The 21025-nt window shown below is 40.3% G+C and overlaps 1 protein-coding gene across 28 annotated transcripts in view; it reads left to right on the top strand.

Moving 5' to 3' along the window:
• The window catches only part of Dst (dystonin), a 455117-nt gene that overhangs the window by 165881 nt on the left and 268211 nt on the right, over positions 1-21025 (top strand). For 27 of the 28 annotated variants that reach the window (XM_063256887.1, XM_063256895.1, XM_063256898.1 and 24 more), the window contains one exon: positions 17901-17962. In XM_063256887.1, the coding sequence (XP_063112957.1) occupies positions 17901-17962 (62 nt within the window). Of the gene's footprint in view, positions 1-13008; positions 13028-17900; positions 17963-21025 lie in introns of those variants that run through there. The other variant, XM_063256902.1, reaches the window with a different exon arrangement.

Below are 21025 nucleotides of genomic sequence, written 5' to 3'. Positions count from 1 at the left end.
TCCTTCTGGGGTCTGGTTTCTGTGAACTCGGACCCCGAGTGTAGGCCTGGTTGCCTTGTCTCTATTGTGGCTCTGTTTTGAGCCAATCTCTACGTAACTTAGCTATCTGCAGTGTAATCTTTTTTTGTGGCCGTACAACAACTGACTTATTTTTCTATTTTTGTGTATTTATTTCACATTTTCCTCTGAGTACCTAACAATAGCTAATAAACATTGAATGTTATATTTAATATTGAAATGAGTGCTGTCATGTAAACCTTAGTTTGAATTTTGGATGTTCTTTGGATTCTACCCAAGATCCTATAGAATGAGAATTTCAGAGCAAGGATCCTGAGGCTAGCCTGCTGCCTAAGTCTAAATCCTAGGTTCTCTCGTTTCAGTTTCCTTCACCTTTAAGAAAATAATAGACTTCTCACTGTCTCGATTTCTTTATCATCTTCCAATGGGGAGATGTGAAATCTTACGACCAGGCCTGCATTTGACGCAGTACAAAGGTCTTGCACTGTGTGTTAGAGCACATGAGCATTATGAACATTTAAACCCATCTGGTTATTCCTGGAGGCTGTGACAGTAGAGTGCCCTCAGCACTAACTCAGGGTCCCTATTTCTGCCTCCTAGTTGTAGCTAGTAGAAAGAGTTCCTTACATGCATTCTTTTGTTGTCCACAATCAACATTCATTCCTTGTACTTCTAGCCAAGAGTTTCATTAGGTAATTTGTCTACTCATTAATAAAAATGTAGGAACAAAGAAAATACACTGACACCCTTCCCATCAAGTTGACATTTTAGAGACAGGTAGGAGTGGTTATGGAATTTGAAAGTTTGAGCCCACTCTTCTAATAGTAGACAGGAAAGATAACTAGAGTAGCTTATAGATGCCTGGAAAGGAATCAGAAGAATATCTGTGTTTTCAAAACTGGCCCCTGGCCTTTAGGGAGCACATATGGATGACAAGGAAAGGTGTCTCTGGAGTGGCAAAGTGTGGCGATGAGCTAGCTATCCAAGCTGGGACTATCTGGCAGGAGGACCAGAGGGATGCGCTCGTCTCCTGCGACTGCATCTGTTCTGTGTGGTGTTTGTTTGGTTGGACAGGTGAGAGGATCTCTCCCCAGGAGGAAGTCAAGGAGAAGGCTTCTGGCACCCCAGCCCTTAATTGCTGCCCATGGTTGCCCCTGGGCAAGGCACAGTGGGTGGGTGGCAGTGCTCTTCTGTGATAGGGTGGGGGCAGCTGGGATGAGGCTTCTGAAGCCCACAGGGCATATGGGGTTTCCTATGACCTGAGCAGCTGTCTCTCCCAGCTGTGAAGCTTGTGCAAAGGAGCTTCTGGAGGGAGCCGCCTCCTCGCGCAGCAGGCCTCTCAGTGAGGACAGTTGTCTTCCATATTCTTCCTTTCTTCCCTGATGCTGACTCACTGTGACTGGCTTGATTGTGTTATGGGAGCAAGCAGTGTTGCCATGTGTGAATCGGGCCTGACTTTCCACTGCCTTGAGTCGGTGTGGCCACACAACCCCAAAAGAGTCTCAAACCCTTGCTGCAAATAGGAGACCACAACTGCTGAAAAGATTTACTATGCATTCTTTGTAAGTCTGTATCCTGAAACACGAAATTAGATGAGTGTTAGACCGTATAGTAAAGTATGTTTGGTGTTATTCCATAGGCCCTTGAGACAAAGTCATGGTACCAGTTAATACTTAGCCCAGACACTCTAATTATAACCCAGGTGCACAGAGCATTTCATTATTTGGCGGCCTGCAGCCTCTACCAAGGAGACAGATAAGAGCTCTGAGGTTTTGATTTTTGTTCCTGTATTATTTACACTTTCACCTTGAGCAGAATGAAGAATTTCTCAGCACCTTTCCCCAAATTCGTTCAGGAATTCATTCTGTAGCGGCCTGGGGACATTTTCTTTTAGTTTCCTTTTTTCTGGATTTGGTGTATTAAGAGCTGAGAGTACACCTGTTTGTCTTTTGTCCTTTCATAGTTTCTTAATGTTGAAGCTTGTAGGAATCTGACTCAACCCTAGATCTTGTTCTTGTGTAGTGGAAAAGGTATTACAGAATCTGGTCAAACCTTAGCTAGCATTCATGCCTCCTTGCTCATAGAAACCTTCGGCTAGATTAAGTTCTTTGACATGTAGAATTGTTTTTCTTTTTAATTAGTAAATAAAGACAGTGATAAACATACTAGTAGAAGTTACTGTGAAGTTCCATAATGTATAGAACAATGACTTGATGCAGGTATTTGATTCCTATTTGTTACTGATTAAAGTGACTAGAAAACCGGCAGTGTTTGTTGAGGCCCTACTGTGTCATCTTACTTTTTCAAAAAATTTTATTTTAAAGAGGATAAAATTAAACGTAACAAAAAGATCATAAGAAAACAATTTAAGAAATACAGATTTCAAAGCAAGACTGCTGGAGATCTTCACTGTCTATCATATTGTCTCTTATTTTCTTCCAAATAGTTGTCCATGTCTTCACACACAGTGAATTCGTACCAAACAAAATAATACTAAAGTGATCAGAATAGGACAATGAAGGCATTTTAGGTCTTTAAGACTAGACAATAGGGAAGTCAACAGTGGCTACCATAATCTCTCCTTCTCTTTGAAATAGCTGTCCATATCTTTTATTGAAGAAATTAAACAAAAGAAAACAGACTACTATCACTCTGGACAGAGAATAAAAGTATTGCTAGATTTTATATCATGACGCTATGGAATTAGCACAGGATATCTTAGTGTCTTATTTTCTTCAGAGTATCTATTCATTACATCATATATTATTATAATCCATTCTTGTGAACTGTTTAGAATTTCTACCTGTGTGTGAATCTCTACATGTATACCTATCCTTTCTGTATTAGAGGGAAAAACAGATCAAAACAAGACAACAAAACAAAGTCTTAGAAAAACATGAAGCAAAAAAGACATATAAAACCACAATACTAGGTGACTTACAGTAGTTACTATGATGTCTCTTGTTATTTTCAATAGAATTGTCTATATCATCAGGCATAATATAATTGAACATAGCACTCATAGCAATATTAATAAAAACAAAACATTGGAGACATTATAGGATTTCAAAAGCAGTTAATAATCAAACCGAAATGGACATCCTATTGCATCTTGTCATCTTCAGAGTATTTGCCTCTGCTCTTAGACTTGATACTATCAAGCAAACTAAATTCAAATAAAATCAGTCAAGACAAAACAGTGATCTAACAAACCATATTCAAATAAGATCAGTGATAGTAAGACAGTGTAAGTAACACAGGGCTTCAGGTTAAGTTAATAGGAAATTAAGGATAGTTACCGTAGTATATCCTGCTATTTTTGGGATAGCTGTCTGTGCCCTCAAATCTAGTACGAATAGACAGACTGGAACAGACTGGAATAAAATCAAACTAAACAGAGCATAAGACTAGTGTGGCTTTTAAATCCTGATACACTATTAACAATGTCCTCTGCCTTCCTGTTTAAGACAGTTCCTCCCTTTTCCCATTCTAGGGTGCTTTGTACATTTTGGATCCCACTAACTCTTTTAGTTTTTTGACTAGGGGGGCAACCCACTATCTACCTAAGTGGTTCTGAACCTTTTTACCCTGAGGTTCATCTTGAGCTGTATTCCTTTACCTACTAGAGCCTTAAGGTTTTCATTCCTTATAGCTGAGTAGTTCTCCACTGCACAAATGTGTCATGACTTTCCAACCTACCACAGCTGCTGGACAAGCTGTCCCTATTTCTCTCTGTTTCCCTATTGCATAGAGCATTGTTTTCTCATCTTTGACTTTTGATTCAGAAACCCTCTTTCAGGTAGATTATATTTCCTATTCAGAGCATCTCAATGGACCCATCTCTCCTGATCTACTCTGCCTGTGTTTCTTTTTGTTAGTGTATCATGGCCATGTGTGTTAGAGATTATAGCCAGTCTTCTCTACCTCATCTCTGCCATGCTATTTTTCTGCTGTTGGTTGTCTACTTTTCTCCTTCATTCCCGTTCATTGAGGCCTCTCTGCCACCATTCCTGGAATCCTGGTGATTTTTTTCTCTTTCTAAAATGTCGTTCAGTATTTTTTATAGGATTGGATGGGTGGTGACGAACTCCCACAGTTCCTTTTTGTCATGGAAACATCTTGTTTTTCCATTAATTATGAGAGAGAGTTTTACCATCTGGTTTGGAGGTTGTTTTCTTTCAGGGCTTGGAATACTTTGCTCCAAGCTCTTCTTGATTTGATAGTTTGTGTCGAGAAGTCTGCCATGACTTTGATGGGTTTTCCTTTATAGGTGATCTCTTTCTTTTCTCTCACCACTTTTAATATTCTGTTCTTGTGATGAATTTCTGGGATCCTGATTATTATATATCTGGATGTAGATCTGTCTTGGTTGTATCTGGCTGGAGTTCTGTATGCGTCATATATTGGAATATCATTTCCTTTTCATTTGCTTGGGAAGTTTTCCTTAATTAGTTCTGTGAATAGCCTTTGTAATTCATTTGTGGTTACTCCTGCTTCTTCGCTCACATTTTTTATTCCTAAATTATAGATCCTCTTGTTGTCTTCTAGCCTTTGAATTGTTACTTCCTGGTTCTTTGTTATTTTTAATAGGTCTTTTCTTTCAGTATCACACATCACAAATCTCTTCAAGTTTCAAAAGGCTAACTTTAGTTTCTGTCAAGGCATTTTGCCAGCTTTCAATGGAGTTTTTAATTTCCTGGTAATCTCTTTGGCTCTATTTCATGTGTTCTAGATTTTGTTTATATTCTTCACCAAAGGTTTCTCTTCCTTTTCTGGGTTCCTCCATTCTTCCATCTGTGTCTTCTTGAGAGGGTCTTGGCATTTCTTTTATTAATCTTTTTATATCTTGCCTCACTTGGATTAGAATTTCAGTTGTAAGTTTGTCTATGAGGTCATGAAGGTATTTCTTTATGTCTGCTGATGTTGTAGCCAATATTGCATGATTGCTGCACTGGCTCTGGTCTGTATTTACCTCTCCTGGGCTTATTTTCCCAGGGTCAGCGGCTGGAGGTTTTTTCTTACGTTTTTCTCTTGTCATGTTTCTGGTTTCTTTCAGACAGGTGTGTGGTGGAGGTCTCAGGCCCTCTCCATATTGCTTACGGTTTTTCTGAAGCGTGCTGGCTGGGGTTTTGCTGCCCTCTCCAGTTTGCTGTTACCTGAAGTGCACGCAGGGACTGTGGGCTAACCACTCTTCTCTGAGCCAGTCAACCAGCAAGTGCCTTCAGCAACTCAGGCTGTCTAGGGACAGTTTCATCCCTGGCTGTTGGGTCCCAACCAGGGTCGTGACCCAGCCCAAGCAAATCCCGCCAGTCCTCTTTGAGCCAGGAGTGGCCGACTGATGCTATTGCGGTTCCAGGTTCAGGCCAGTCCTGCCCAACTCCAATATGTTGTCCAGGTGGTCACCCCTGCCATGGGACCAAATTCCTAGCACTCACCACGGGTTAATGTAGCTCTCCACATTGGTTCTGACTCCGAGGTGCACCCAGTACAGTGTGGGACCGGCTCCAGTGAGCGTGCGTCTGGTTCCAGCCTTTTGTGCAGGTTTTTCCTCCTTTCTTTCTTTTTCCTCAGTTTCTTCCTGGTTAGTGAGAATCCCTCTCCTTTCGTCTGGTCTTCTCCATGGTGTTAAATTCTAGCATATGAGTTGTTTTTCTCAGACAGGCTCTCTGCCCTGCTACCTATCAGTCCACCATCTTCCCAGCCTACTTATAATACTTCATGTCATCTTACTTTTAACGTATCATTGTATTTCATGTTTAGGGTAGCTGAAGTAGGTGACTGTATGTACAGATGAGAACACTTGTGTTTGACAGAGATTAAGTTGCTTCCTCAAACTGAAATTGCTAGGCTGGGCACTGTGGATGCCGCGGTTCACACCCACATGTATGTAGATGTTTATCCTCCTCCCAGCTCTTGAGTCTGCTTGGCCCTGTCATAGCTGCCTCCTCAGCCTAAACTGTTTGCGTAGGGTATTCTTTGGGACAAGAAATAGCAGGAGAGGAAACAGCATTCCTTCAGAAACTAACAAGTCATACAGTTTTAAAGAGACTTGAGGTGTCATGTGTGTTTACTGTGTTCTGTTGTTTATGTTTAAATCTCTGCTTCTGGAAGGTACTGCTTTTGAGGGTATTTTTTATTAATTTGAATTTTAAAGTGAACTGATTTCCTTTTATGTAGTAGTTATCATTGTAAAACTAAAGACTTTAGACCAAAATTTTCTAAGGTATTCATAATATTATCTTTCATCTAAATAATGTAGAAATGATGTTTATTTTGTTTTTATGGATATATGTAAGTCTTGTGTTTTGGGGTTATATTTTTAACCATACTTCTGAATCTGGAAAGACAGGCATTTTAAACCTCACACCAAGTTTAATTTCTTAAACTGAGTGTCATACAGGTACTCATCATGGAGACTTTCCATCCCTTACAGCGTCCTGGGTCTAGAGAAGTTAGAGCATAAGCCACTCAGCGTAGCAGTATACTCTCTTTATGTTTGTAGGTGTTAGGGTGTTTGTGCTGGAGAAAGCAGGTAAACAGCAGGTTCTAGGAGTTTTATGTTCCTGGCCAGTCGTCAGCATAGACATAGTAAATTCCTCTTTGAAACAGAGCCCAGTGCCTCTATTCTCAGCTGCCAGTGCTGTTGATCTCTGCAGTCAAGCACTTGGGGTCACTTACAGGGGTTTGTGCAGCAAAAGACATGATACTCAAAAGGGCATTTGCAGGCCACTGGGTGGCATCTATTGTCCTGCATCACCAGCTTACGCAGCACATTCCACTCCATTTTTCTGGATCTCTGACAGATGCCTCTGAAAGCAGACTGCATCTTGTTCTCTGGTGGTTACATTTTGAACAAGAAAACCTTCCAAGCGAGGCAGTTTACTGTTGAGTGGGTTCTCAGGGAGTGATTCTTTCCTCTGAGGCTTCCTCCAGCCCCATCATTTTGTACACTGGATGCTGGGCAGCTGTGCTCTTGCCCTATCTCCTCTCTGATACATTCCTGTCACAGTCTCTGCAGGAGGAGCCTGTCCTTACCCAAGGGCTGGCACAGTTGTATCTCTCACCATGTGGGGCATTCGGGCCTCAGTCTCATGCCTGTTGCTATATGTTGCATGGAGTCTACCAGAGTATTCAGTATGTAAATGAAAAAATGAACTCAAAACTTTAAAAAATTGTAATAGACAATTTTGGTTAATAATAATGTAGAAATGCAGCATGAACTAGGAATGATATCACACCAGCCCATGTCCTCCAGCTTCCGAAACTCCTACAGTGGAATTCATCTTTCTCATCATATGCATGGTTTGCATAGATTTATTATTTTGCCACTTATTCCTGTATTTTGGAAATCCTTTTCATGTCACTATAGTATATGTAGATTTTCATTTACTAAAATTTTATAGGATTAAGCCAGGTGTGGTGGCACATGTCTGTAATCCCAGCTTTTGGAAGGCCGAGACAGAAGGATTGCGGTAAATTCAAGGCTACCCCAAACTATACTGAGAACCTGTTTCAGGAAACAAAAACAACCAAACAAAAACAAATGAAAAAACCCCCTTTAAGTCCAGCCTGAACTTCATATAGCAAGACCCTGTCTCAAAAAAAAAAAAAAAAGATTAGCCAGAAGTGGTGATGCCTGAGAGCTCCAGGAGTTTGAGGCCACCTTGAACTACACTGAGATCCTGTGTCTAAAAAAAAAAAAAAAAAGTTCTATAGCTTAAAAGAAATATAATTCCATCTAGCCTCTTATTGATGGACATTTAATTGTTTCAAATATTTGCTACAGTACACATCCTTTTATGTTAATCATATATATTCAAGTATTTCTTTAATATCCTACAAGTACTATTATTGATTCAGAAAGTACATGCGTTTTAATTTATAATGGATACTGGCAAATTACTCTGTAAAAAGTCTTTACCTTTTACAGATCCACATTTCTGTAATTTGGGACTCCCTATTTCTCTGCACTGGGTGTTGTCACTGTTCTACATTTATGCCAATATAGCATAAATAGGAAATCATTTTATCTAAACCTCCTGGTTAGAAGGACGGGTGAATATTTCCCTATATCTTCAATGGTTATTTGTATTCCTCCTTCTATGAATTGTGTGTTCACACCATTCATTTATAAGGGGCTACCATTTTTTGATACTAATAAGAGTTGTTAATTTTTTCATTGCATTTATGTATGTAGTAGATACTTTCTTTCTGCTCTGCAGAATTTTGTTTACCATTTTTATCAGTGGTTTGCCAAGTCTGTTAGCCTTTATGTGTTCACTTCCTTTTGTTTGTCTATTTGGGGTTTTTTTGGTACCAGGGAGCAAACTCACGGACTCGCACTTGCCAGGCAGGCACTTATGCTACTGAGCTAAATCCCCGACCCGAGTTTTAACTTGTTTTGAATGTCTTCCCATCCAACTATTTTGCAACAATACTTTTTTGATATTTTTTTCTAGTAATTTTGTTTAAAAATTTTTCTGCTTTCTAATGTTATATAGTTTTTTTCCTATATTTCCAAGTAACATAAATCTAGAGATTTTACTGAAGTTGTGTATTTGAGATTATTAGATGTGTCCTTCTCTTGAAACACTCCTCTGTCTTCAATTTCTTTTTGGCAGAGTGATGAATGGTTTTTGAAAATGTAAGGAGTTTCTAAATGAGGACTACAATTTAGAATATATCACTAGCTCCCTTGGAAGTATGGTTTTAACCATACTTAGTATCTAGAACAGAAGCTGTACATTGACTATGCCTTGGTCAATAGGGATAGCTTTAGAAGTCAGTATCATTTTATTTAGATTTATAGCCTAACAAATAACGGTTATAGAAAGTTAAAAATCAGCTTTGGGAATTTAAGTTGATATAACCAATAATAAGAAAGGGACCACTTTGGAACCTTTCCATCCTCTTAATTTCTACAGAGGGACAATTCTGTTTAAGCCATGGATGGCAGAATCTTGAAATGTAAAAGAAGGAAACCTCTCTCAAAGCCTTAAAGGGCTTTGAATAATGGGCCCTGCATCATGCAAGCTTTTTTTTTTAGGTTGGGTAGTTTGGTCGCATAACTCTGGCTTGTTCTTTTTTTTTTAATCAGTACCAGGGATCAAACTCATGACCACGAGCTTGCAAGGCAGGTGCTTATGCCACTGAGCTAAATCCCCAGCCCCTAACTGTAGATCGTTCTAATGAACATCCCTTTTACCCGGGAGGCGCCAAGACGGGAAGATCAGTGGTAGTGTATGCCCAGCAGGACCAAGGCCTTGGGCTCATGCGCAGCATCCAAAACCAAAAGCTCCCAAACACGCGGTAGGAATGGTGGGTGCGTGCGTGGCAGGCAGGCTGTGACCGAGGGACAGAGGTACTAAGTTGATTCTTCTCTGTCTGCAGTCCTACATGGTGAGCCACAAGACCAGCAGAGAGGCCTCCGGTTAGTTGGGGAATGGTATCAGTTGTCATTGTGTGCTAACAGAAGTGAATTACAAGGCTTCTCTGGGAATATTTTCTAATATTTGTCAATTGAAATGAGAGTGACCCCTCCCCGCCTTACCTGCCTTCCACCAGGCACAAGCTGAGTAGGCTGAGGCTTCGGAGTTGAAGGTTGAGCCAGATGGGCTGGGAGGTGGTGCTGGGATGAGGTAGGATTGCAGGCCTGCAGGTAGCTAGAGGCTGGACAGTGAGGGGCTGATTCCCCCCGACCAGTCCCCAGTGCACCTGCTTTACAGCGTGTGTTGCTGTCAAGATCTAGCCTTTATACCGATCTTTGCTACCTTTCCTGTCACTTTATTTTTTTCTTGTAATGTGAAAAGCCTTACAGCTGTTCATTTGTGGTACTTCCACTGTGTTCTCCCGCAAGCTATTTCTGGGCAGTGGTGCAGAGGAAGACCAGATTCTCTTCACCCTCTCCCACATTTTTCCTGCATACCACTACCCTCTCCACCACCTGGGGACTTCTTTCTTCTTTTCCTCTCCTCCTCATCTTCCATGCTTTTGTAAAATATATATTGATCTTTCAAAATTTTTGGCTCTCAAAATTCACATCTCCAGTAAGTAGCTAAGAAATGGAATTAATCTAATCACCCACCAAAATGTGGTAGCTATACACAACAGAATACTGTTCAGCCACTGGAAGCCTGAAATCTTGTTATCTGTGACAGTGTGGAAGTCATTATGCTAAGTGGCATAAGCTAGGCCCAGAAAGACCAGTACTGCATTCTCTTTCTCAACTGTGGCATCTGAAAAGGCTGGTCTCAGCATCGGGTTTAGTGGCACATGCCTGCAGTGCCACCTGTTCGGATCACTTCAGGCAGGAGGATTGCAAGCTAAAGTCCAGCCTGAGCAATTTAGTCTCTAAGGACAACTTGTAAAAGCTACAGGGGTGTAGCTCAGTGGGGAGTACCTGTCTAGCGCAAATTAGGCCTGGCCCCCACCCCAACCCTGCCACTGATCTCCACTGCTGAGAGGAGGGAGTGATTACCAGAGGCTGCCAGCCAGCTGCTGAGCGCAAGAGGGCCAGCTGCTCAGCAGGTACTATTGTAGTCAGACTTGAGCAACAAGTTCTGTTGCACGAGACAGTGCTGTAGATAGTGTTTCAAAATCCCTAGAAGAAAGGGTTTTGACTGTCTCTACCCCCAGGAAATGATAAATATTTGAGAGATTCTCAAATATTCTCTTTTGAACATTCTACAATGTGTACATATATTGAAACATTGTGTGATACCCCATAGGGAAGTTTGATTATTACATGCCACTTAATACTGTAATGCTGAAAATACATTTTAGGCGTGGAGTGTGGCAAAGTCATAGACTGAGCTTAGGATGCACAAGGCTCTGAGTTCAGTTGTCAGCACACAAACATACATACACACCCACAAATCAATAAATGAAATTCACATTCGATCCTCATTGATAGCACAGACGTCTCCTCCCTGTTGTAAGTTCTGCTATAACCTCGGAGGGAAGCATGTGGTTTTCCTTATTGCCTTCACTCTTTATTGTCCATAAGGTAAATTTCATCTTTTTTGTGTTCTCACCATGGATGGTTTGGCTAACTTCACTTTTTTACTTTCTGTTTAATGTACTGTTTAGAAGTTAACATTTCATTTTCCAGGTGAGAAATTATAATATGAATGTGCTTTGGAAAACTGCACCCCCTAGTAGCTCTGTGATCCTCCCCTTCATCCTCAAGTGTGAGCAGTCTTGTGGAGCAGCTCTGAGTGTGACAGGCAGTGCGTGTGAGTGTGCCAGGGGTTAACTGAATACACCCACTTCTCTCTCGGGCCTTGCTGTTAGTGTGAGTGCAATCCTGGTCTTGGAGCAGGTGGCAGGCGGAGGCTTCTCTGCAGAGGATATTCAAAAGACGCATAAATGGTACAGTTCAATGAGTAGATTTTGGCAACTTTAGGCCATTGGTAAGAAAGTGTTCAAGGGCTGTTAGGCAGCCTTAGAGGAACTCAGCAGTGGCTGATCCAGTTTATTCATCTGTAGTGTACTTATAATAGTTAAATATATAAGGATGTTTCAGGATATTCCAGCAACTACTACCCTAGCAGTGTTGAATCTTTCCCCTAGACACATCAGCTTGTTCGGGAGTAACTGTTTGCCATTTCTACTCAGAGAGGCCTTTTTGTCTGATACTTCAAATAAACAGGGCTGCCAAAGTTGCTTGTTCTCATTTTTTGACTTTATTTATTCCTGTTCAAAATGAAGGCCTTACAAATTGCAGATTCCTTTTTATTTTTCTGTGTTAGTAGGCTAGGTGTCTATCATCTGACAGAAAAGAAGTAGGTTTTAGATTCAGACCTCAGATTTCACTTATGCTGTGGGATTTTAATGTAATTTCTTTTCCATTTTTAAATTAATTTTTTATTAATACAGCATAAGGAATTGGTACCTGTACATAATGTATTTTAATTCTTTTTTATTCCATTCCCTGCTGTCCCTTCAGTCCTTCTTTTTTTCTTTTTTTTTTCGGTCTTTTTCCTTTTTATGGGTACCAGGGATCGAACTCACGACTGCCTGTTTGCAAGGCAGGCGCTTATGCCGCTGAGCTAAATCCCCAGCCCCAATCCTTCTTCTTCTTAACAAAAATTTTGTTTTCATTCTGTTTTTTCCTCCTTTTTCCTTCCTTCCCTCTCCCTCTTGCCTTTTTCCCTTCCCATTTGAACATATTCTTCCTGTTTCCTAGTAATATCTATCCTTACCATCCTTTGGGCCAGTTTCTTTCTTTTTTCTTTTTCTTTTTGAGACTGGGTCTCACTGGCCTTGAACTTCAAGCCTGCAGCGCTCTTTCTGCCTCAGCTTGTCAGTGTTTGTAATCTCAGGTACTGTACACACTGCTTTGCCTGGTTCTTGACCTAGTTTCTTAACATCGCCAAGCTCTGGTTTTCACAACCCTAAATGTAAGTTGTTGTAAGATCCAAATGAAAGGTTATGCATTGTTTGCATATAGAAATATCTGGTTAGTATTCTCTTGAGGGATATGTCTAGCCTATAAAAATGAGCTTTGTTTTCTAAGTTACCTTTGTAGCACATATATCTAGAAAAGGTAAGCATTTTGGGCGGGGTGGTTTTATTGCTGGGGAATTCTGCCTGGGGTGTTAGAAGAGAGAGAATGTAAAATGTTAGTTCAGCTGTAAAATCTAACGTCCTATTGGTTCCTCTCATGACAAAAAAGGAATTAAAACTGTTTATAAGTGACTTATAAAGAGCTTTGAGATTAAAAGGAGAAATAGACAATTTAGTTTCTTTTTAATAATAGCTGTGTGTGTCCTGTGAAGCAGTAGAGGAGCCTGGCTTTGCTAATGTTTGCTTAAGAGGGGGTGTTGACAAGTTTTCAGCTTGCAAGTGGGAGTGTTTAGTCAGTGTTTTCCTTTGTACACAGAAAGTTTGCAGGGCTCTGACAGTGTGTGCGGAGAGAGTTTGGGGAGCCATTGCACGGATTTCCTGCAGGTCATGACAAACGTTCAGGATTGGAGTGCGAGGCTTGTGGGCCACATGTGTTGCATGGGTTCGTAGCACTGCGCTGTTGGGCCTGTTCGCGCGTTCCGAACTGGGAAAGGACCTTTGTGCTGCTGCTTTGGCTTGTCCGATGGGAGTGGCGTGGCCGTGGGGCACCAGTCAGAAATCCGAGTGGGATCCTGGTGTCTCCTGAAGCTCTATAGGACTTCCTGGCTGTCATGCATGGGGTGCTTTCTGTAATTTCAGTATTTACTATGTGTGTGGCCCTGGGGGCATTCATTCCTGACTGGACCTTATTGAAAACCAGTCAGTGTAGGTTTAGTAATCCGTGATCTTTATGCACCTTTAAATTTCTCCTCCTAAGTTCTGTTTTATTTGTATTCAGAGCTATGTGCTTTTAGCTATGTTGTACTTTCTGAGGTAAATATAAATGTATGTTTTCATTTGAAACTACAAATTAAGTAATATTAAAATAGACAAAGATTATAAAACTTAATCCAGAAAAATAAGTAAAGTCTGTAAAGTCAGTAGAATTAGTTAAGGTCACAGGGATGACTTTCCCTTTTTTGTTGTTGTTGTCATGGCAACATTGCTCCAAATATAAATCTGAAGTGAAATAATTGCTCTGAGGCTATAATTGGAAAATTAATGGTGTAATCTGGAATACTCCTTTTGGAAATAATTTGTATGGAAAGTAGTAAAATAACAATCTTCCCAAACTTGCAGTATTCTGATTGTAAATTGCTCCTTTCAAGAAAGTTGGGCTCTGGCAGTTCACATTAATTCTTTCACATCATTGTGCTGCTGTCAGGAACATGCTAGTGCTAAAGAGCTTCCCAGGATGCTTCTAAAACTTTAGAAGAAAAGAAGGTTTAAAAGAAAAGGTTTAGGTTATCACTGTTAGAAACCAGCGTCAACGTTTACCAGTGCTGGCCGATGGATGTGTGAGCTTCAGTCTTTGTGTTTTCTTCGTGTACTAGAGTTGTTCCTCCTGATTCCCAGACACCACCTTTGTGATAGCTGCCAGATACTTAGCATCATGTCAGTTCCAGCTGTACTTTGGGGCTCTGGCAACAGCAGGTATAACACAAACTCAGGGAACAAAGGATCTTTTCGTACGTACGCTGAGTCCCCTCTGTGCTGGGAGGGAAATTCTTCACATCAGCTTTCTTGACGCACTTCCTGGGTAAGAAGTTAGGCATCTTGTCTTTAGAAACAAAGTTCTACTTCTTTGTTTTCTTAAAATTCATGCCTGGATTTTACTAATTGAGAAAACAAGAAATGTATTTTGTCAGTCTTTAAATACCTCAGCAGATGGAGTTCTTATACAGTACATATACTACATTAAATCTGATGAGATGGAGCAGTTTTGAAAGAGCTCACATTGTGACATGATGATTAAATACATTAAAACCTAGGAAGATAGTATAGGAATACCGTATCCTGTTTTTTGCAACTTTATGTAGAACTTGTCCATTCTTGAATGATAAAGATTCCTAGTATTTTAATGCTTTTCTTCTATTGAGGATTTAACATTAGAATCTTAGGTTGTTAATTGGATGGGAATAATGTGAATATTGCTAATAAGTATATTTTTGCTCTGTCTTCTTTTTGCTGGGGACTTAGACAAACACGACAGGGTGATTGGCTGGCCCCTCACCTGTGATCAGAGTGTGCCCAGCGCTGCCATTTGAAAGATGCCAGCATCTTGGGGTAGAAGCGACTAGGCCAAGAAGGGCACCACAGTGCTCAGGTTCTTGCTGTGGCTCTTTCCATGTTAAGTTACTGAATTCGGGGTTTTGTGGTGGGGGAAGGCTGCAGGTGTCTGTCTTGCTGTCTGCTTGCCTCCGAGCCTCACCTGATACCTGAGTCCTCTCCTTTTATGCTTGCTTATGTGGTCTCATCTGTGTTCAGTGGTGTACACTGTAAGGGAAGGACACGTGACAGGCAGAGCCAGGCCTGTGTTCCTCTACACCTGCAGCCTGGGGGGCTGTGCGCCACCACCACCCTAGGCTGCTCTGAGCACCCGATCAGTGGCGAGACAAGCCAGTGAGTACGTGGAGGGAGTCGAGAGTCTGCATCAGTGAGGATGGCAGGTTTATTGCTTTGTCCTTGCCTTATGTACTTATTATACTTTACGTTCATTCTGAACATTTTTTACATAGCCAAAAAATTTACTATATCATTATTGTTTTAAAAGAGATAGAACCTTCCATGCTGCTGTGTATATATGCATAATTCTCCACTTTTCCTGAGTTGGCTTTTCTTTTCTGAACTATAATTCACACCATGGACATCTGTTTGTTGAGGACCTAAAAAAAGCTTTGACATTTAGTGTGGAGTAGACAAAGATAAGTATGATGTAGGCAATACCATTATGGTACTGACTAATTAATATTTTGTGGCTGGATAGTATAGGTTAACAGTTATCCGTGTCGTTCTTGGCATTATGATTATTGAAGTGCTTTGGTATTTTTAAATTTGAAATCAGGCAAATGTGACCATTTTAGCATAAATTTGGAGCAAATATGTTGAGAATTAGCAACCTTCACTTACTGGGCCTGCTCTCTGCAACCCTTCTCCAGTTCTTAAATATTAAACACACATTAGCACCCTGGTTCACAAATGCTTTTTGTTGTGAAGAGTTTGGTTGTGAGACAAGGTCACCTTGTAGTAAGTCCAGAGCAGGCTACAATTCTGGGCATTTTTGAAAAGTGGTCGTTATAGAGAGAACCAAGTGATAGATTATATTTACCTTTTTGTTTCTGCCTGACGGTGATAGGATGTGAAAGGTGTTTTAGGTTGGTACTGTGGAGGACTAATGCTTGTGAAGTGACAAGCTGCATGTTAATATTTAAGTGTGGGACAGTGGTGAATAATGTAACCATCAGTGAGTAGCTCCGCAACAACTTGCATCTGAACTAGCCGGTGGGTGGCTTTGCTGAAATATCTTTAACCATGTCCTTATTTTTTTTCAAGTTTTATTTTGCTATTATAAATAGTTTGATTTGTATTCTTTATAGTTACATTTTGTACACACTGTGATTATAATTTGAGAATACATTCTAGAGGTAGACTGGCTGGGGAAGGGTGCACATATTTTTAATGTTTTTATATACACTGATTGCTGGCAGTGTTGACCCAAGCTGTGCTGTCCAGGAGGGTTCTGCTCCAGAGCAGCACTGTCTTCAAGGGATTCAGGTGGTGAAGGGAAATGTTCTGTATTTGTGTTTTCCTGTGCTAGCCATGCTACATGTAACTCTTAAGCTGGAACTGTGACAAACAGAACCAAGAAACTGAGTTGTTAATTTTTGGTTGAATTAATTTAGGTTTAAACTCACATCATATGTGACTTAATCATATGTATTAAAAGGCACAGGGGCGTATTTATTTATTTAGGGTACTGGGAATTGAACTCATGACCTCATGCTTGCCAGGTAAGCACTGTGCCACTGAGCTACATCCCTGGCAGGTGTAGGTTTAAATCAAATTACATTTCCACTAGCAATATATGAATATCTGTTCCCTGTGTCCTTTCAACGTGAAAATCCTTTGTTTCCCATAAAATCTTGGCACTTTTATAGATTAAAAAGTTTTTTCTGTGTTATATTACTATTGTTTGTTAAGTGAAGTGTTGAGAACACCTGGACATTGGTTGTTTTTAATGGGCTCTTATCTGCTTTTGCTAGCTTTACATAATAAGGCACTCTTTTTATTTCTGATTTTTAAATACTAGCGTTAATAATCTTTGTCTGATATTGCGACTATTTTCCCCAGGTGATTTTTTAAATTTTGCATATTTTCAGATTGTTAGAAAAAGTGGAAATACCTCTGATAAATAAGGCAAACATTTTCCAAGAACACTCATTCACAGTAGTTCAAAGAGATTCGGGGAAGAGGAATGGAAAGGAAAAGAGACAGGGATTCATCATAATCCCACGCTGCAGATGGGGCCACACTTGTACTGTGGTTGGAGCGGAGAGAAGGCACCAGGAAAGGAGCAGGAGGGAACCCCAGACCCAGGAAGGAAGAAGGATGGGACCCAGGCAGTGAATTGTTGCCTATAAGTGGGGAGGAAGGCCTCGGTGTTGGAGGCCTGTGATTCTCCTTTAAAATAAGTAACAGCTTGATATGTCAGAGCTTTCTCAGATTCTTGAACCGCAAGTGACCCCTTTGCTGTGCTGTATCTGTAGTGACCAGGGCAGAAACACTCAGGCAGGGAGGTCTGGATGTAGCTTTCTTTGTTACCAGGCACTCAACCCAGGGAGTCTAGGAGGGAAGCCTCATGGCGAGGAGGTAAACCAAGGTCCACTTCTAGCCCAAGTCTGAAGTTAGGTTCTGGCTTTTATAAAGACTTTAAACCATTTGCTGGGCAACTATGGAGACCTCTTTGAACCTCCTGCAGCCTGGGTTTCTAATGTGGAATGGGAATGGGAATGAGAGTACACGGTGGCTGTAAAGAGCAAATGGGATGTAAATGTGTTACAGTGCTCCGCAGAGCCGTATAAGGGCACACCTGAGGCCAACAGGGCTGAGGGTAGAGACCCTCCCGGTGTGGGGGTGGTGATGGTGAATTACACAGTAAATGGGCAGAGTACAGAACTTGCTAATTGGCAGATACCACACCAAGAAGAGACCAGTCTCACCACTGGCCATAACACTTTCTTACAAATTGCCTAAACCTGTCAAAATTTAGTAAGAGAGGACCGGGGATTTAGCTCAGTGATGTAAGTGCTTGTGTGGCGAGTGTGAGATCCTGAGTTCAGTCCCCAGAACAAAAACAAAAAAAGAGAGAGAGAATTCAGGTGTCCTGAACCATGTCTTTTGAGTATCCTATTTTATTTTGTGTATGGGCATGACTACAAAGTTTACCATGCATAGATCGTACCAACTTTATTTTATATCTTTTTTTAATCTTCTAGATGAACGGGACAAAGTTCAAAAGAAAACATTTACAAAATGGATAAATCAGCATCTCATGAAGGTCAGTTTTTATTTCTTTCACATTTGAATTGTTTTATCTTTTGAAAATGAACAGCTTTTGAATATCAGCTTGAAAGTTAAAATAGTAGAATGTTTCACAGGCATTTTGGTTGTTTACAGTTACTTGGTGTGTGGCTTGTGAATAATGAGGAGGTGGGAAGATAAGAACCCACTGATTACAGTGTACTCTGTGATATTAGTGAAACCTGATATTACTGAACTTAAAAAATCTCAGTTGTTTAAGAAATTTGTAAACATTTATGTTAGGAAAGGGAAACATTATAGTTTGAGTAAGATTTTTTTCTCTCTGAAGATTCAAATTCTGTGACCATGAGAAATCAGGTGATAAAGATGAAAGTAATTGAAGAACAAGGAGAGAAAGAAAGGGAATAAAATCTAAGGCCTGATGTGATTGTGCATACCTGCAATCCCAGCACTTTCGGCAACTGGGGCAAGTGGGTTCAGTGACTTAGTGAGACCCTGTTGAATTAAAAAAACAAAAAAACAACCAAAAACCCAGAACTGGTATGAAGGTCTTGGGTTTAATCCCCAACACCACAGTAAACAGAATAGAATAAAATAAGATGTGCATGCTGCTATATGTGTTCTCTGCTTTGTAAATGTTGACTGAAGTCTTCAGTAGTCCTTAATGCACAAGGGAGAGGAGCAGAAAGGATCAGAGGGGAAAGCAGGAAGAGCTGGAGAAGGTTGAGGGGCCGCGGATGACACCTTTGATGCCTTCCCAGCAAGGTGCCCGCCCGCCCTGGCCTGCCGTGGCATGTGGGTGGGTGGGTGTGTGAGTGGGTGAGTGGGGGTGGGTGTTGCTCAGGCCTGAGGGTGGTCCTCATCTTTTAAATAGTTCTTAAAAATTTATGTCTTTACTAAATTATTGTTTTACTTTGTTAATATTCATTTAATATATTTGAATTACTTTACTCCAATCTTTTAAACCTCATTTTGACTCCAAGGAACACAGTTCTGGGTGAGTCTGCTGCTCTGGACAGTGAGGGCCTGGAGTAGCTGAGCCCAGACCGATCTTTCTTCCCTGCCTTGTGTATTTCCTTTTCGCTTCTGGTAGTTTCAGCTACTAGGTAACTAATCCCTGTGACCTAGGAAGTTAGGATCTGTGTAGCTGCACAGTGACTCATATTCTGCCCAGTAGGGTTCTGGAATGGTCAGTTGTAGGAGTTTCTATAACTGAAGAAGCTAGGTATTGTGCAGCCTTGCATGTGAAAGCGTGTGGAGTTACTGTTAAGCATTGATATTTGGAAACATTTTTCCTTAAAAAATTTGGTGGGAATTTAAAAAATATAACTTAAATGTAACTTAAAATATGACAATATAACATCAATTACATAGACTGGTTTATTAAAACTGAGGTGTGTTGGTGAGCAAACATCTCTTGACTTTTTCCAAACATATTAAAGTGTAGGGTTCTGGGCTTCACTCGTATGAGTGACTAAGTCTGCCCTTAAGCTAGTGCTGGTGAGTGTGTATGAATGTTTTCCTTTTGACTCACCCTCCTTTAGAAGACTTTCCAGAGTAAAACAAACTAACATATTCATGTCTGCCGCCTTTTCGTACACTCAGTAGATCAGATTATTTACCTTGGAAATCATGGTTTCTAGGTAATCTGTTTTTGGCAGGAACATTTATGTGTCGTTCTTTAACACAATTTAAACTGGTAGCACTAGATCCTCAAAACATTAGCCAGAATTCCACTGTGGGGCTACACCCTGTCTAATGATAGGGGAGACACCTACTGACTTATATTTTCGTGTGTTCCATTATGTTTTTGGAAAGGTCAGATTTATAGTGGCGGGTCTTCTGTGATTATGTATTAAAGTGAATGACTTCACGATTCCATGGAATCAGCCCCAGTATTCTCTATTTTCCGATTTGGTGGTCAGAGAGAAGTGTAAATTCCCAAGCTGAGAACACACTCTGTGGTAGATTTTAGTGAAAAGAAAAAAAAGTCTGTGTACTCTGTGTTCTTGACAGTTACATTTTACATTTGTGGCACAGATAAGAGGGGAATTTTTGAATTACTGACTTATGAAAGTAGAATGTGATATTTTTGGCTTTTAATATATATGTCTAATGTGTTTCCAGGTATAAGTTTATACCAGTGGTTTCTAAACTTGAGGTGCATCAGAGTCTGTTAGAGGGCTTGTTAAACAGACTTCTGCATCCCGCCCCAACAGCTTTCAAGTCATTAGGTCTGGGGTAGGGCCTGGAGAGTAGTATTTCTAACAAGCTTGAAAAGTTTTTATTTCTTAGTTTCTCATTAAGTGAATAGGGGCACACTAAGAGAACCCCTGTAACAGATAAATCAATCAATATATAAATAATCATCAGTTTCATTTGACATATCCAAAAATATTTTTAAATGATTTAGAAAACAGTAACAGCTTTTATTGAACCTCAACTGGATGCTAGGTGCTTTTCCATATTATCAATATAAACAATAATAGCTGCTAATATTGATTGAGCTTTAAGCCTATCCCAGGATCCCTCTCATGTCTTACTGTATTTCTCACAGTACTCCTATGGACAGGACCTGCTTGTTATTACTCTTTTGAAATAGATGATAGAACTGATAATTTCCCAAGATCATGTAACTAGTGTTTCTTTGATTAGTATGGAAAATAAAGGAATTAAGTAAGGTGTTATGTGTGGTACACCAGACAGGTCTAAGGAGAAAGTGAAAATCATTCTCCATCAACCCGACTCCAGAGCCTTCGTGCTCTCTAGTACACTGAATCCTTGAGGATAAATTTGGAATCGGGAGATTAAAGTTAAAGCAGGAAAACTGAACTTTATATTTGGACACTGCTTCCCTTGCAAACAGGACTTCACGTCAGTTTCTTTGTCAGTTTCTTTCTGTTAGGACATAACAGATAACAGTGGAAGGAAGGTTTGTGTGCTTTTGAGGAAATACTTGGCTAGAGTCCCAAAGTGTAAAATTTAGAAGCAAATCTCACAAATCAAGTTTTTTTTTCTTCCCCCAAATCCATTTTATTTCAAGGACAAAAAGAAAAAAGAAAAAACTACAACAAAATTT

This window comes from Cavia porcellus, unplaced genomic scaffold (assembly GCF_034190915.1).
Source record: "Cavia porcellus strain 051 isolate PalLab524CR breed Dunkin Hartley unplaced genomic scaffold, mCavPor4.1 scaffold_10, whole genome shotgun sequence".
NCBI lineage: Eukaryota > Metazoa > Chordata > Mammalia > Rodentia > Caviidae > Cavia > Cavia porcellus.
The sequence above is the reverse complement of the archived record's forward strand: the minus strand, read 5'-3'. Positions and strand labels throughout refer to the sequence as shown.